Source organism: Toxoplasma gondii, chromosome XII (assembly GCF_000006565.2).
Source record: "Toxoplasma gondii ME49 chromosome XII, whole genome shotgun sequence".
In the NCBI taxonomy this organism is placed as follows: domain Eukaryota; phylum Apicomplexa; class Conoidasida; order Eucoccidiorida; family Sarcocystidae; genus Toxoplasma; species Toxoplasma gondii.
Genome location: NC_031480.1, coordinates 5,965,977 through 5,982,984, shown reverse-complemented (window position 1 = coordinate 5,982,984; position 17,008 = coordinate 5,965,977). Strand labels below are relative to the sequence as shown.

Genomic DNA, 17,008 nt, shown 5'->3' with positions numbered 1-17,008 from the left:
ATGGAACTTTCCTAGACCGCTCATGAGGCCGGAAAACAAGTCCCGTCAATGATGCGTTGGTTACAACTTTTGTGTTCGTTCTCTGTCTCTCTGCGAACAGCTGCTCAGGCGCATCCAGCCTGACACAATCTGCAGTTCTTTTAGCGCTCATACTGTTGCTTCTCTTCAGTTGTAGAAGGCAAACAAAGAAGCAGAGCTTGAGACTTGTATCGGTGTTCTGGAGTTTAGCTGTATGGCATGATGGACAAATCTTCGCAGAAGCAGATCGACAGCCAGAGCGTCTCTACTGCTGGGAACCATTAAAATGAATTGAAAAACATGCAAATGCAGCGTTTCCAAACCAGACATGCATCACCCGTACCCGCATAAGTAGCACGCAGGTAAAATCTATTCGTGGCCCCCGGGTTTTGACCAGACCACACCGACCCTTCGACACTTCGGATCCGAGAAAGCAGGTACCGCCTGGCAAGTGGTCAGCACGCAGCGTTTGCATCTATCACGAGTTTTCCCCAGCACTTTACCGGCAACAGGCCTTGTCGGTCAACTGGTCTATGTTTCTCTCGTTTCACGGTTCATCAACGCTTGAAGGCGGGTGCTTGACTGCCTCTCTTAATCCTTCCCCTGTGTGAACTCTTCCTGCGAATGTACTCCGTCCCATTCAAGATCTTTCGTTTTCTATCGGAGCACTGGATACTCGCGTCCGCTGTCTCACGCACACGCATGGACGGTTCCCGCAGCTCTCCTTTTTCACCTGAGTTCTGCCACCATTCAAACTCTCTGCTCTCTGCGGCAGAAACAAATCTGCTGCTTGCTTCATCAGGCTGCTCCACCTGTGGCGCTCTCAGTGGACCCAGATACGGAGTGTGTACACTGAAAGCGGTGGGCGGCACGACGGGTGACAGCGGGTGTCTCATTTGCTTTATTCTTGACAGGGGGCCGCCTGCCCGTATACCTTCTCCGATTTGACGCTGCGGAGGCTTCGAAATGACGCATTTTTCCCGGTCACCCTGCCCCGCCGTCCTTGTTTGCCTCAAGCACAAAACAGGAACTGGGTCGACGGGCGACCTCCAGACGAAGCTCGGCTTTACGGTGTCTGACAGGAGGCTTCCACTCTGCAGTTCTGAAGAAGATCCGCAGAGCGGAAAGGCTCGAGACCCAGACGAAACAGGGGCATCTAGAGGAAAAGAGATAGTCGCGGGAAACGGAGACGAAGGAAATGAGCGGGGGTTAGAGTCCAGGACTGAGGCGGACAGGCGAAGACTTAGAGGCCAGGAAAAAGTGTGAGCAGAGGGGAGTTCAGGGACCGATGGAGAAGGCGACGAAGAAAAGGTCCGACAGCTAGACGAGGGGAAATAAACGACGGTGGAGCGATGACGCCTGGGGGAACGAAGGGTGTCGGTCGGTGGAAGCAGATGGCTGGGCAGCAAGGGCGAGTCCCAAACCGGTTGGCCCACAGGAGGAGAGGAGTTTTGACTTCGTCGCGAAGAACAACCAGGCGAAAGACGCGCGCGCCGGACTCTGAGAAATTGGCGTGAGAAGGGGAAACTTTCCATGGGTTGCTCCACGGGGGCTCCTCTGAGGGAAGCCCCGCAGCGTGAGAGCGCCATCGAGGGCTGTTGGAAAGGTGGAAATGTGGAAGTGGTTGGTGTAAGAAGACCGAGAGGAACGACTTTCTGCATGCTTCGATTCAAACGCACAACCAGCGAAATCGGCGCCGCAGATGGTGCGCCAAGCCTCGCGAGAAGACATGCGTTCGGAATCGCGAGGTCTGGGAGGGATGCACCTTTGTACGCCCGCGTTAGAAAATGCGACATTCGCTTCGGAGCGCCGGTTCTGAAACAAAAATTTGAAACAAATCTGCATCTAGGTTTCACAGACCCTTCTGTTTTTCTACCGGGACGAGACGGACTTGCTTCTCTCGGTTGCGCATGCAGAAGCGCTGAACGCTCGTCCCCCCAGCTGACATTTCACTTTCTTCGTCCCTGTCCTGGGAAAACGTTCTGTCAGACTTTTAACACCATGGAACAGTGAGAGTTGTGGATTCGGGGTTAGGGTTGTGCTAGGCCGGACAAGGTATTTTTCCGCGTCAAGCATCGAGGAGTTCTGTCAGGCAGGCGTGATGTTTTGGTTCTGCCGCGAACCGCGGAGAATCGAGATAGAATCCAGCAGGAGCTTTGCAGAAAAATACGCAGTGAAGCTCTTTGTCTCTGCCTCGAGGTCCTCCGCGTCTCTCGACTTCATCTGCCGCATTCCCGCCGCCCTCTTCGCGTCACTTGAATCTCCTTTGTCTGCGTCCTCGCCAGGCACACCGAGAATCGTGGTGGTTCGTCTGCCAGCACAAATCGTCCTGGCTGCCTTTTCCTGCATCGGCGGACGGCTAGTTGCGAAGCGAAAGCGGTGCATTCGTGGAATTTCGAGAGAGAAGACTGGCGCAGATCTTTGCTTGTGTTCCGTCTCTTCAGCGTCTGTCTCCTCTTCCACTTCACCAGTCGTGTGTGTCTCGCGGTAGAGGACCCAACAGTTGGAGGAGAGGGACGGAGCCAACTTTCCGTCTCATTTACAACGTCTTGTTTTCGTCAGAAGGCCCATCGCTTTTATTTGTCTCCCCTCAGCTTCTTCGCTTTTGCCCCATCAACAGTTCGGAGCAGCTCTCTGGTGATACACCTCCCGCAGCCGGCCTTTGGCCTGCGCTCCTCGTCGGCTTTTTCCGTCTTTTCCTTCCGACGCATTTCTGGAAGACTAAGCCGACGGGTTCTCCTCCTTCCTGTTACAGTCACCCTCTCTCGTTTCTCTTGTCCGACGTCCGCTGGTCGTTCTTCATCTCGATTGTTGTTTCCTCACTGAAGTTCCTCGTCCTGCGGTCTCTGTATCTCGCGCTTTTGATTTCCAGCGGACGATTCTCGAATCCTTTCGTCTTCTTCGCTCCCATGCTCTGTGGCAACTCAGTGTCTGGTTCCTGCCGCCAGCTTGCTGCTTTCCTACCGAGCGACCTTGAAAAGGAAAATGGACTTCTCGTCTTTGGGTATTTTCCTCGTCACCAGTGAAGGCACGCTCTCCTCTTGGGGGTCTTGCGGCGGGGCATAGACATCGGCCTGCTCCACATCCTCTGTTCCATTTCGCTTGCTTTTTGCTGCACGCTGTTCCTCGAAACTACGTGGATCCTGGCGGGGCTCTCCGTGGATGAAGATTCGTCGTTCCCGCATTTCCTGCTGGACAGAGAAGCGATCACGCACGGCGAAGGTCTGCAATGTAACGGTTAAGACCGGGGACTCTGTGGTGGCAGAGGATTCGTTTCTCGCTACCGCTGCAGACAGCGCCAGGGACAACGCAGGACTGTGGTTTTTCGCTCTTCCGTCACACTGCCGCGATGCTGTCCATCGAACAGTAAGGCTCAGAACACACATGCCTCGGTGATCGAGACAAAGAAAATCGCCTGAACGCGAGGGACCTCCACCCGGAACGAAGGCACACACAACCCCTCGCAGCGTCTGCACAGCTTCAGAGAACTCCGCGTGCGACCGTCCCGGTTCTCATCTCGTGCCTTTGAAGACGTGCCTGTGAATTCGTCAGCAGTTCGAATGTCGAATGAAATCCGCAGCCACTGACTCACTGCCAGCCTCTTCGTTGCACCCTCGTCTGCCGACTGCTTTGTCGTTCCACACATCGGAACCTTGCCGACCTGAGTTCGCCTTCTTGGCTGTGGCGTTTAACTTCCCCTGCACCTTTCGCCCCCGTCTTTGGCAGGAAACGTCGACCGAAGCTTTCTACGCCTGAGTCTGTGTTTCTGTTGCTCACTCCACTGTGGCTCCTTTCCAGACTGCATGCGCATACCTGCGCCGAGCTGGTGGGAATGTGTCGAGAGCTGGGGCTACCGCACTCGGGCAGAAGAAAGCAAGTCCTTGTTCAAGCGCTCTACGACTACCAACGGTCGAACGGCGGGATTCCCCCTCATCTGGTCAGCCGCTTTTCCGGACGAAGCTCGCATGCAAGGTTCTCGCAAACCCAGCACGCAGTCAGGGCGCAAGCTGCTCACCATGGCCACGCAAATGGTAAGACGCGCTGGGCAACGTTAAAAACTTTGAGGCTCCTGACTCCACGCGTGAGGCTTCCAAATGGACGAACTGGAGGACCTGCATTGCCGAATGCCAGTTGCCATGGAGGAGAGAGATCGAAACTCCTCAGCAGTGTTTCCCTCACCCGAAAACCGACACACTGTACTTCGAGAACCTCTTTTCAATACTAGCTGCATGAATTTCCACTGAGGCAAACACACCGTTCCACATCTGTGCCTCTCTTCACACAAACGTAAATATATATATATATATATATATATATATATATATATGATCTGTATTTATGAGGCTGTTTGAGTGGGTGCTATTCACGCTCGGGAGTTCTCAAAGTGATTACTTGTGTATGGGGAACGATGAGCCTGGTTTCACCGTCATTTTCTCCCTCATCCCCTCTTCCACGTCCCTCTTACTCCATCACAGGATCCACAACGACTCGCCAAGCCGTTTCTCCACGCCAGTCACGCATTCCCGAGTCTCCTGCCTTCTTGCTCCGTTGGCCCCTCTGTTTCTCTGTCCTCTCTTCTCTCCCTAGCTCCCTCCCTAGTCTCTCTTTCTCTCGTTCTCGGTTTGTCTTCAGCGTCGACCCATGGGTACATTCCTCCGTACTCCTCGTCGCAGAACTACAATGCTTCCTCGATGAATTTCCCTCCTGCGACTCACAGCCACACCTCTGCTGCCTACACTCCGCCCGGGCAACCGCGCCACCAGCCGCTTCTCAGCAGCGACCCCGTCGCGTCGCTCATGCGCTCGCAGAGGCCGTTCGCAAATGCAAGCCCCGCGACAGCTTCCGAGGGATTGCATGCGCGCACCGGGGACAGAGTGCCCTTTCCAGGATCGGGAAAAGGCTCCGCACAAAAGCACGCGGACTTCGTCACAGATGTCGGAAACGGACCCTTCGCCCACTGTCTCTGTCGAGGGAATGCAGGAACGAGTTGCCGCAAAGGCCTAAACGCAACTCTCACCTGCACCACGTGCCACACACTGAGTGTACGTGGCGACAAAAAAGCGCACCAAAGCAATCGCCGCAAAGAAGGGATCATGTCGCATGGCACGAATATATATATATATATATATATATATTTATTTCTATGTATTCTTCATGCAGGTGTGTATGTATGCGTGTGCATCGTCTCTGCAATATATGGAATGTGGGAGGTGGAAAAATGGAAATCAAATGCTACAGATGGCATCTCATTTCACGTATATATGTACGTATATATGGACGTATATATGGACGTATATATGGACGTATATATGCATGTGGGTATGTGTGCAGATATATTCCGATTTATGTAGCTGTATGATCTGTGTGTGCTGTCCTTCGCATAATTTATTTGAAGGGGTTCTAGGGTGTTCCAGAACGGAAACTGTGAAGGAATGCCGCAGATGTATTTTTCTCGTGGATCATGGAATGCACGAGTACACTTACATGAATGTATGTGGACGTATTTCCGTGGAGAGTGGTGTGATTCTTTTTTCTCGGCACTAGAGTCGTCGTTGTCCGTTTTTTAGTCGAGTCCCTTAGATAAAAAAGCTCGTGAAACGCGTTTGCGGTTTGGTGTGTGTTGCGGGTCTCCTTCAGCATGCAGGGTGCTACCCAGCAGATTACTCAACGCAGAACTTCGTTTGCTCCCTGTGTCGAATGAAACGTCTTGATCCTTTCTTCCCCGTTGTGAGGCGAATTAAGGTTTCGGTTTTAGGCTTGCATGCGTGACAAATCGAAGCAGACCGGACTGTGCAACCAGGGGGAAAACCGGTTCCTCAAAAAGAGTGCATCCACATACGAAATTTACCTATGCGACAACAAATGTAGACATCTATGTTTGTTTCTCTAGATAGACAGAGAGGAATGGTCTTGAACCTTATATATATATATATATATATATATATGTTTGTATGTATGTATATGCACATTTCTACAGCATGTATCATTTGTGATCATGTGAACATTTGCACGTTGGCCTCTTTTACGCGTGGGTCCGCTTTTGTTTTCCTCCACTCAGACGGAGAGTGTGCGTCGACCGCATGCCCCGATGTGTGGGAGAGAGGAGCGCGTCGCTTTGTGTGTCTGTGTCCTGTCTCCATCGTGAGCGGCTCTCTGAAAAGCTCGATTGTGTCTGTTTCTTCTTCGCCTTCCCTGCAGGCGGAAGTATTGTGGGACTGCCGCTTGGAGCTGAGTCACTACTCGGTCGAACTCAACACACAGAATCTGCGAAAGTGGCGAGCAGACGGGAAAGAGGTGATTGTCCGTTGCATGCAAGTGGATCTGCAGCCTCTCTATCAGTCGTGGCCCAAGACGATGAACATCATCATCAACGGCAGAGTGAGTCACTCTATGTTTCTCGCCAAGTGGAAAAGGTGGAGAGGTGAAGAGCCCCCGTCATTTCAAAACGCAACTGAAGAGTCTTCCAAAGCATTTGTGTAGCCTGAATAACGAATCACAGCCTTCACATAGAGTCGAAGGCATACTGCAAAGGAATGAAATATAATCTCAACAACTTTTCATAGCATACAAACTCGCGGAAGATCGTCATCCCTGGCAGAGTACGCGCGTTTGGTTCAGTTGCCGTGAGAAATAGTGAAACTCCCCAGATGTGGTTCAGAATCGATACGTTTTCAAAGGCCTTAGATCCATAAACGGGATATTCTAGGTGGCGCGCATGGGCGCATTTGAGCAATTCAGAATGGAGGCGGTCGATCAGGCAAATCCCCACACGCAGTGCCAGGGCTTCTCCGCTCCGGTGTGTGTCTCTGGGTAAACTTCGGAAGTCACTGGTAGAGTAGGGATTGGCTTCTCAATTCGTTTTACTGGGTGACTGAGATGTCTAGAAGCAACTCAGGTGCAGATCTCAAATTTGGAACTTGAAAGAGAGTCGAAGTCATTTCCTTTCCTGTTCCGCATTTGCACGTCGATTCGTTACGGAGGACATGGTTCTTCTTGTGGCCGCCGTTGCCGATGTAGGGGCAAGAGATCCACGTCCTCGTTTTCATTCTTCTTCGAAAGTCTCCGCTTCCTGTGTAGGTGGAGGAGACTGTCGCTGCGCCTTCCTGGGAGCACAAGCGAAGAGATATGCCGATTCCTGTAAGTCTGAGAATGCACACGTGACTCTCGACCGGGATTGTCCACTCTCTCTGGCGCGTTCCTTGTTGTTGAATCTCCTACTTGTCGTGGGCGGTCCGGCGAGATGTGCTGTCGGCCTTCTTACCTTCTCTGCACTTTCTCTCTCTCACGTTTCTGAGGAGGCCTTGCGGAGGCTCCGCTGTAAATCACCAAGAATTCTTTTTCCGTTGGTGGGGTACAACATCTCGTAAACTCTGAAGCCTAAAGAGCCGCAGCAAGGGCTACAGGTCGAGAGAAGAACTCCACAGCTACGGCAGACATTTAGCAACCGCGATCATGTAGAATTGCCACTTTCGCATGAAGACAGAAAGCCGCCTTTTCCGTACCCACGACGTCGGTGCCTTTGTGGTCGCCAGGACAAAGACAAACAGATTTCTGCCTGAAGGAAGTTCGTGATGTCTGTAGTGCCAGGTAAACGCTATTCTTTCTGGGCCGGTGCGTCTTCCTGTTTATATCGTTATGTTCTTTTTACATGCACGGCGTACTCTCCTTTTCTGGCGTTGCCGAGACACCGGCTCGGATCTGGACGCGAGGAAGGTAGTTATTATGCCGTGTGGTCTGTGAAGACGGTTTTCTTTCTGGTCCTGCGCCTATGTCTGTTTTTCACGTGCATGCATTGCCTAGTCTCTTCTCTTGGCACTAAGGCTGGACAAATCGGGGAGTTGAGTCATGCGTTGATAAGGGCCTGGCGAGTCTCCAGGGCCATTTACAAGTTGCCTAAGCGGATTTTCCGCGAAACGCATTCGAGTTTCCGAGGTTCTGCTGTTCTCCCCGACATGTTTTGCACGCAGATTACTCACTATCTGAAGAACAGTCGAAACCGAGTTGAATTCAGTTGGACGAACTACGACGAACCGCAAATGTTTCACCTCGGTGTCTTTCTGTGTGACTCAAAGTCTCCAGAAACGCTGGCAGTGAGCACTCAGAAACAAGTTCAGACCGAGTCTTCAATCGACGACGCCAAACGCGTTCGCCCAGGAAGCCAGTTACACAGAAGCCGATCAAACAGGGACAGTGCAGTCCATATGGTACAGAGTTTATTCAGAGCTACTCTTTCGCATTCGAGCTTCCAAGAAGTCGGTGTAGTGCTCTGTCAGTACGTGGTTCTGTACAAACAAACTGATCACATATATGCACAAAAACCGAATACGTACAAGCACTCTAACACACTCTCCACACAAGTGTATACATATATATATATATATATATTTACTTGTGTGTGTAAATGTATGTCTTTGTATGTGTACGAAGGTATTTAGGCTCTTTGGTTGCATATATGTCTGTTAGTGTGTCTATGTGCTTGCTGCTTGCTTGGGGTGTGAAGGCTGTCGCGGCATGCGTTTGAGACTTCTCCACTTTGTCTAGAGAAGCGTTGCTTGTGTTTTCTCAGAACCAAGTGTGGCAGAGCGGTCAGGTGAAAGAAGCAGAGGCAGAGAAACGGGTGCTGGCGATCATCAACAACAGAACAGGAAACGCAGCAAAGTCTGACGACTCAGACGACGACGACGTTATGTGTCTCGAAGTCACGCGTCGCATCAAACTGCTTTGCCCAGTGACGTTCACGCGGTGAGGCATCTGCTGAAAGCTCGAACCTTTTAGAAACATCTTCGAAAAAACAACTCCAAGCCATCGAGGTGGATCACTTATCGTCGAGCCACAGCCATTTATAAGGTTGTTGTCGGGGGCCCACTCATCTGCTACGCTTTGGACTGCTGGTTTCGATTTTGACGGTCGTTGGTTACCGGATCCACGTTCTTTTTTGTGGTAGCTCGATTCGCAGACCAGGTATCCAGAAAGCGACCTCTTAGCCGCCGATGTAGAGAGATCCAAAGAATTCAGTACATCTTTCTTTTCTACGTGAACGCAGGTTCTCGACAGCGTTTGGATGGTATTACTTAATAGAGGATCGCTCTGTGCAGATCAGATGGATGCTGAGTCCAGAACGAATTTTTTCTAATTGCCAACGCAGGAACTAATGCCATTTTCTCCCAGGGCCTCCTGCGTCTGGGCTGGGGATTGGTTTCGTGAAAACACCTTCAAGGAAACGGCGAAAACGTTCGCTGACGAGGGCGGGAAACGCCTAAAGACATCGTTTGTGTCGACGCCTTGAGCCAGGGACTCTCTGGGGTAGTATCGCCACTCCTCGATGGCCAAAGGCAGGATGGAATTCATCTTTTCTTTGCTCTCTGAATGCCCCACACTCTACTGCGATCACTTCCCGATTTTGTAGAAGGCTCGCATTCTTTTTGCCCATCTTGTCCGTCGTCTCCACGTTGTTCGATCGGTTTGCGGTGCTTGTCAGGATAGAAGTCCCCTGCCGAGGTCGGGCGTGCATGCATCTGCAGTGCTACGACTTATCTGGATATCTTTTGGTGACAAGAAACACAAAGGCGTTCAACACGCGGTGGAAATGCCCGGAGTGCCATCTCTACGTTCGTCCAGACGAGCTCGTCATCGACGGCTTCGTCCAGAAGATTCTGTCTGGCACCGAGGAAGAAGCCTCCGTCGTCGAACTGCAGCCCGTGAGGACTGTGCAGCCCTATTGTTCTGCGCGTTTTGCACCATCTCTTTTTCATTCACGAACGGTTCGCGAGAAAACTCGAAACAGTGCTCCTCTACAGAGCCCTTCAGTGAGGGTCCTCGGGACTTCTGTCAGCACGCGTTGCGTCGGGACTCCCGTTCGTTTCTGTCGCGAAACGCCTTCCTTTCCACGCGATTTCTCTGCACTCGCTCTGAGGACAAACGTTCACCGGCACTGTGGTTCACCTGTCGACTTACGTCGGTCTGATTCTCCCCTCAGGACGCCTCCTACAGAGTGGTGACGGAAGATGAGTTGAAGGAAGAATCTAAGCGAGCGGAGAAGCAGCGGCAACTGGCCTCGGGTGGGCAGGCCGGTGCCAGCTCTCCAGAAGGCGACGTAGGTGTTTTTCTTTTTTTTCTTTTTTCTCAGTTACGTTTAATGGACCATTTCAACAACAGTCGCCGCTGATCGCCTCTATCAAGGAACACCCGTTCGCTGGCGAGACGGATGATTTTTCATCTCCTCTAAAACTTCGGAACTCAATGAGCACTTCAGAGAGGCTGCTTTTCTTCTCTCATTCGCGGTTTTGACATGTAAACGCGCTGTAAAAATAATGCGCGTCACATAACAAAAGCACATCACGGTTTCAGATCGGCTTCACAGAATGTCAAACCCAAACTACTCAGTGACGTTTTATCGCTGCGTGCAGGTCAAGGCATCGCAAGATGGACCGGCGAAAAAGGCCTTTGAAGTCGTCGAAATGTGTAAGACTCTCCCTACTGAGAGCTTCATCGCTGAGTGGTTTTAGCGCCTTCTCATATATATATATATATATATATATGCGCGTCGATTCATGTTCATGCGGTGGAGGTCATTAAACACCTTTATACAGAACTCTATGTATGATCTTCAACTTCACATGCTTGTAGCTTCAAAAGAAACACAAGCATGCACATATATATGCATACTTGTATGCATAGATAGATAGAGAAGTTGTGTTGCAGGGAACTGTTTCGAGAGATTTCTGGTCGGTCTGCTACTGTGGGAGAAGCGAGGGACAGCACGTCGGCGTCCTTGCCTTGTGTGTTGGTTTTTCTAGCGTCTGACTCACCTGTCTCTGTTTGTTAGCGGAGCACAGTTTTCCAGATTTAAGGTTGCTTTTTCAGCTTGTTCGCCGTCACTTTTGTCGGCTTTTTTGTCTTGTTTCAGTGAGCGATTCAGACGAAGACGAAGAAGAGGCTCCTGGAAATCAGGGAGACGCGAGTGCGACGTCTGCCAACACGCCGTCTTCATCGTCTCCGACTGCGGTCGCGCCCGACGGCGGGCCTTCGCCTGGAGCCCAACTAGCGGAGACATCGGGCGTCCCACCGGCGAGTGGCGAGGCCCGCGGGTCTTCTCCTTTTTCGGAGGGCAGCCAGCAAACCCATACTGAAGAGCAGAGCGAATGCGAGGCAACAGAAAATAGTTCGTTGACTCCGAAAATCCAAGAACGCTCAAGAGTTGATGACGATGACAGTGAGCCTTGTGGAGCCTTATCAATCTTTACATTCACATTGACTCAACGCCCACTTTGCATATATACATATATATACTTCATATATGCATTTACATTAGCTTATACAGATGAGTAAATATGTATACGCGGGCGTGTTTATATAGGGGTGTACTTTCCTGTAACGATAAGGAACCTCCTGCATGACAGATTTACTCATGCAACCTACACCGAGCATTGTGTGAACTCTTTTATCCACATATACATCTTATACACAAATATATATGTGTATAATATGGTACCTCTGAGCAGAGCGCTTTTGTCTTACTGAAGTTGTCTGTATGATCGTTGAGATTTGTTTGAATTTCCAGAACGCAATGTTCCTTTGTTTCGCACCAAAATGACTCTCGTTGTTTTCCTTTCCATCAGACCTTCCTCATCCTCCAAAGCGCTCGCGGCGAGTGGTGACATCTCCGGTCTCCTCTCCAGCACCTTTTCAGCCCGACCCTGGTGTCTCTGCTTCGGAACTGTCTCTGTCGTCTCCAAAGGCTCGAAGCGCCGCCGCGGCTGTCTCCGTCTCTGGTGCGTCGCCTCAGGGCTCCAGTCAGGCGGTGGCGGCTCAGAACCCAGAGCGACAGGCTGCAGCTCTCGCAGTGTCTCTCCAGCGCCACGCACACGCGGAGCTCGTTGTCCTTTCTTCCGATGAAGACGGAGACTCCCCTGGGGGCTCCAAGGCCTCCCGGGCCCCCGACGCGGATGCCGCGCAAAACGGAAATCCTGAAAAAGAGAAAAGTGCAGAACGTGAAAGTTCAGAAAGCCCAGTGGAGCCAGGGCGGGAGGAAGACGCAGAGGCAAGTGCGACAAGGAGGTCCGGCGCACCGAAGGACGCCAGGGGTCAGAACGATGTAGAACGACCGCAAACGCTTTGTTGTAAGTTTTTCTTCTTGGACCAACGAATTCCGAACCAACAGATGGTGGCGCAGACAACGATTTCCGGCATCAACAACACATAGATGGCAGAGACGCAGTGAAGCATCTCCTCACTGACTCCGCTCTTCGCGTCCTAAATTCTGGAATCAACATTCCGGTTTTCCAAGCTCGAATCTCAGGGAGTTCCCCGAAGCATGAGAAGCGGAAAAGGCATGAACTCGGGGGGATGTGCCAATAGTCAGTTAGTCGCGAGACGCAAGAAGATTCGACCGCCAAGGCCACCTGCGAGAAAATCATTCAGTTGAGTATGACAGGCATCTTCATCGCCGTCGTCGTAGTGTCTCTGGGAGGAAGGGTCATGTCTAATTCGTGGCTTGTCGAACTGTGGGTCGGTGGATGGCTTTAGTGTAAACGACATCTGGAGATTCTCACTGATGCCGAAGGGGAGCCGGACAGCAGAGAGCGACGAACGGCGTCAGGGAATTCAACATGTCGCCGGAGAAGTAGCAGGAAGGGAACTGAGGATGCTGCGTGCGACAGCCGTCTCCTTCGTATTCCTGTGTACCCTTCGTTAACGAGGAGTCGATGGTTCAAGAACGCGAATGGAATTTTACTTGCCGGCTGCAGTGTCTTGTGTGTGAACATGGTTTCGCGGACGTCGTCCTCGCTGTCTCATGACTTTTTAGGTATGTCCGTTTTTGTATGGATTTACAGTCCTTGTCTTTTCTCAACTCGCCTTCGGGCGCCTTCGATGCTTCGCTTGGATCTCCTTTTTCCTGCAGTCAAACAGAAACAAGAGTTTCCCGACCCCGTTCCAGGCCTCTCTTCTCTGTCCTCTCCCGTCGTCTCCGGACATGGGGCTGCTACCTCGCTTCCTCTGACTCCAGCGACTCAGTCAGCTGGACGCGGTCAGGCCTCGCCTGCGTTTCCGCTTCTCTTGGGGCAGTCTGCCGCCTGTCGGGATACCGCAGCTCCTGGCAGTGGCGCCTTTCCGCCTCTACCAGCTTCGGTAGGCACACCAGAGGTATCCGTGGCTGGTGCCGCTGCAGACAACCCCATTTCAGTCTCCGACTCAAGTGAAGAAGAAGAGTGTGGGGAGGAGAGGACTGTTCACCGCGAGGAGAGCTCCGAAGGTGGGGACGGTCCGAACGAATATTCCTGCAACTCAACGCGCCCTGACACGAGTGCTGTCCCAAGCAGCGACTCACGGACCGCGCCCTCCCCCTTTTCTGGACGTAAACCTGACGCCTCCTCTCGTCCGTCGTATTTTTGCCCTAAGACTCAGAGCCACAACTTGGTGTCTTCTCCTTTCTCTTCAGCCCCCGCCGCTGCCTCTCGCGAGGCTGCCCGAACCGATGGGCTAGAGAGCTCAGAAGGCGAGAGAAGAGACTCAGAAGGCGAGAGAAGAGACTCAGAAGGCGACAGAGGGAGTAGAGAATCCCGACATGGAGGAAACCTGGTTCGTTCTCGGGTGTCTCTGCCGTCTGCGGGGGCGGTGTTCTCTGGCTATGAAGCAGCTGGGCGCCCGGCTTCAGAAGAGTCTCCTTCTGACGGGGAGAAGGGGACTTTTGTCTCTGCTCGGAGGGGAAAGGAAGGAGAACGCGCAGGCCACACAGACGGCAGAGGGCCAGGAATCGCGTCCGGTCGACCAGCTGCAGGAGTCCGACGCGCGAGAGCGCCAGTGGTTCCGCCGCCTCTCTTTTTGTCTCGGTCGAGTGGAAAGGGTGACGAAGGCAGGCGACAGAGGCGGCGCTCTGTATCGGAACTCTGGCCAGGAGAAGAAAGTGAGAGACTGACAGGTCCAGCACTTGAAAGAGGAGAGACCGGAGGAGGTGCAGGTGGGAGTTCGTCTCATCCTTGTTCAGAGGCCCAAGCGGTTACCTCGAATGCCGCTGGATACTCCCAGAACAGAGTTTGTTCAGCAGAGGCGGAAGGAGCGATGGGGACGAGTCTTTCCCTCCAAGAAGACGAGGAAAGAACTCTTTCGCGACACACGTTTCCGGTTCCTCCCGGGGCTAGTGTCGGACCGCGTCTTCTGGGGTCTTTTCAACTCGGTGAAGCGTCTGAGGCTCACTCAGTCCCGCCGGGTTCGTCTTTCCCCTTTCCTTCGCCCCCACTACCCTCCCCATCCGAGTCGCACGATGACGGAAGATCGGGGGCCAGTGCTGCTCTTGATCTTCCAGCTTGTACCGCACCGGCCGAGTTTTGTCTTCGTACAGAACTGGAAGAACTGGGGCAGGAGGCGGTTGCAGGGACTCTTTCTTCACAGGCTCCCCTCTATCCTGAAAGTGAGTGGGGACCTCTCAGTACCTCGAATACCTCGGCTTCGTCAACGCATCCACACCTGACTTCGCCCTCGTGCGGCCTCTTGACCCGAGCGTCTCCTGCGTCTCACAGGCTTCCAAAACCCCTGGAGGACCAGCGTACCGCCGGAGCTCCTTCTCTCTTGCCTGCCGGGACTGTCCCCATTCTCCAGCCTCCTACGTCAGGCGATCCTTCTCTCTCGCCTGCCGGGACTGTCTCCTTTCTCCAGCCTATTGCCCCAGGAGCTCCTTCTCTCTCGCCTGCCGGGACTGTCTCTTTTCTCCAGCCTCTTGCCCCAGGGGCTCCTTCTTTCTCGCCTGCCGGGTCTGTCTCCTGTCTTTCGACAGGTGAGCGCCTGGGGCACGAAAAAGCCGGTGATGGCGGGGGGATGGCTGGAGAAGCCTTTCCGGAAGGCGCTTTTCAGAGGCAGAGCCAAGAGACCTTCCAGGAGATCGCAGCGAAGGCTCAGACAGGCTGTCACAGGGAAACCTCGGGTGAGGCGCGATTCGAGAATCCAGGAATGGAGTCCGACGGGCGTACCCAACCTTGTTTGTCTCTCCAGTCTCCTCTTTCCGAGGATGCAGTTCAGCATTCTTCTTCATCCCAGCTTGTTGCTTCTCTTCCAGTTCCTTCTTCAACGCACCATTCTTCTGGATTTCTTTTTTCCGGAGGCGAAGGGTACACACCTGAAATTCACACGGCGTCTGCTCCGTGCGTGGCGGGAGGATTGTTCGGAGGCGCTTTCTTTGCGCCTGCTTCGTTTTCTTCCGCTGACGAGCAAGGCGCGGGGCTCCTCTCAGGGCAGACAAGACTGAGTGTGAGCATCTCCGAAAACCAAGGAGAGCACAAACCTCCCGTCTCTGCATTTTGCGGAGGTGCAGTACCTCAGGGTGTGTTTTGGCCAGAGTGGCCTTCCGGTGTGAACGTCGGCAATTTGCCAGCGGAGAGATCCCTCACTGCTCTCATCGGTCCCGCGAGCGGACCCCCATCAGCGCAGGCGGTCCTACCGCCATCCGCTTCGTCTGCGAACTGTCTTTTGCCTTGCGCGGCCTCTTCGGCAGCGCAGCCTGGGCGCTTCCAGTCGTGGGAGGGAAATCTGCAAGGCGCGGACGGGACTCTCACGCGGCCAGCTGGCCCTGTCGGGTGGGCGGAGGAGGGAGAGACGAGGGGGGTGTCTGGAGAAGGAGTTTGCGTGTCTTCCCAGGGACATCCAGTGCCTGTCCGGAGTTTTCCTGGCGGGCCTGAGGGTTCTGGGTCTCTGGAGGTGCCGGGCGGGTCTTCTAGCGGGGACCCAGGAAGGGCGCTCGAGCAAGAGCGAAGAGGCAATTAGAAAGCAACGATGCGGAAATGCGACTTTGTTTTTTCGAGGACGCGCGATTCAGCGGCGACATGAATGGGGAGCTGCGACGTTAAGAAACGTAGGGCGTTCGGCAGGGGTCAACGGGCAGCGGATTCACGCAAATGTCGCACAAGCACTTACCTCGTTCTTACTCCTCAGGGAAACAGTGCAAGCTGCGAAGAAAGAACGGGGGGCGCCAGTGGCGCAGGCGAACGTCACGGTACGAATTCGGTGAGGAAAGGGAGATCGAGAGTCGCAGACGGCTTTGGTGCAGGGTGGAGGAAAGGTCCCAAACGTGGGATTGGAGAAAGGAGGTTTGTAACGGCGGTTGCACCCTAGAAACGCATTTGTCCCGCTGGCACGACGCGTTGGAGGCAGGCAGTGACCATTAGAGTAAGGAGCTGTAAAACGGGACTGAGAAAAAGGATGGAGACAGGAGAGCAGGTCAAGATTCTTCAGTGATACATCGAGCGGGCGGGGAAACGGTAAACTGCGATGTTTTTTTTTCTGTCGAGCACACGCAGTGCGACAGAAACGGACGACGTCGAGTGACTAGGGGGCGAGGAGTTGAGGAAAAGCAGTGGGAACCCGATTCGTTGAGTTTGGATTTCGGCAACCGCAGAACAAAGTGAGTTTTGCGTGGAAGAAAAGCTGAACATGGAGATGAAGCGGTGCAGAAGAAAAAACAGTTTCCTTGTCTGGGGATGCTTTGTGTGTCAGTGGTGTCTTCGTCCTGCGGGGGTTTTCGCAAAGACTTCCAGTCTCGGGAATTTCCAGAACGTGGATCTAAAAAAGCGGGGCTTGTATGATTTTTCCTCTGGAGTTCGATAAACACTGGCTCGACTCTCTTCTGCAGAGCATCCTCTTTCGTGTGGTGGTTCGGGGGCTACATCGGGACAGGGCTTTTCGTCAAAGCACGTGTTCCCTGCTGCTGGTCAAAAGACCCAGTGGCAGTGGCTTCCACTCAACGAAAGGACTCGTCTCTCTCTTGTCCTTTTCCTTCGCGCTTGTCACGTCTGTTTTTTTTAAAGTCCGCTGGATTCCGGTGGACCTAATGTACTCAAGACGAAGATCATGAAAAGCACACTAGAACTTGAATCCGGTAAACAAAGACCGACCGTTCGGATTTAAACCAGCCGTCGAAGTCCCGGTTGTGGATGGGATTGCTTTCAACTCCGCATAAAACGCCTGACAATGCCGTTCGGGTAGCGTGTAAATGAAAAACTTA

The 17,008-nt window shown here is 52.9% G+C and overlaps 1 protein-coding gene across 1 annotated transcript; it reads left to right on the top strand.

Annotated features, from left to right (window-relative positions):
- The first annotated feature begins 203 nt into the window (after positions 1-203).
- Positions 204-16,898, top strand: TGME49_278640 (MIZ/SP-RING zinc finger domain-containing protein). Its single transcript, XM_018781812.1, has 14 exons — positions 204-3,384; positions 3,817-4,049; positions 4,651-5,060; positions 5,656-5,745; positions 6,217-6,396; positions 7,096-7,155; positions 7,986-8,108; positions 8,585-8,760; positions 9,497-9,716; positions 9,995-10,111; positions 10,425-10,479; positions 10,925-11,230; positions 11,637-12,137; positions 12,920-16,898. Exons 1-14 carry the CDS (start codon positions 3,368-3,370, stop codon positions 15,769-15,771), a joined length of 5,340 nt encoding a protein of 1,779 aa, XP_018635123.1. The 5' UTR covers positions 204-3,367; the 3' UTR covers positions 15,772-16,898.
- Positions 16,899-17,008: the final 110 nt, after the last annotated feature.

Excerpts from the sequence above, each read along its gene's own strand:
- TGME49_278640 (XM_018781812.1), top strand. Across the intron at positions 4,050-4,650 it reads TCACCATGGCCACGCAAATG|CGTCGACCCATGGGTACATT; the intron begins GTAAGACGCGCT and ends GTTTGTCTTCAG. Across the intron at positions 7,156-7,985 it reads GAAGAGATATGCCGATTCCT|ATTACTCACTATCTGAAGAA; the intron begins GTAAGTCTGAGA and ends TTTTGCACGCAG.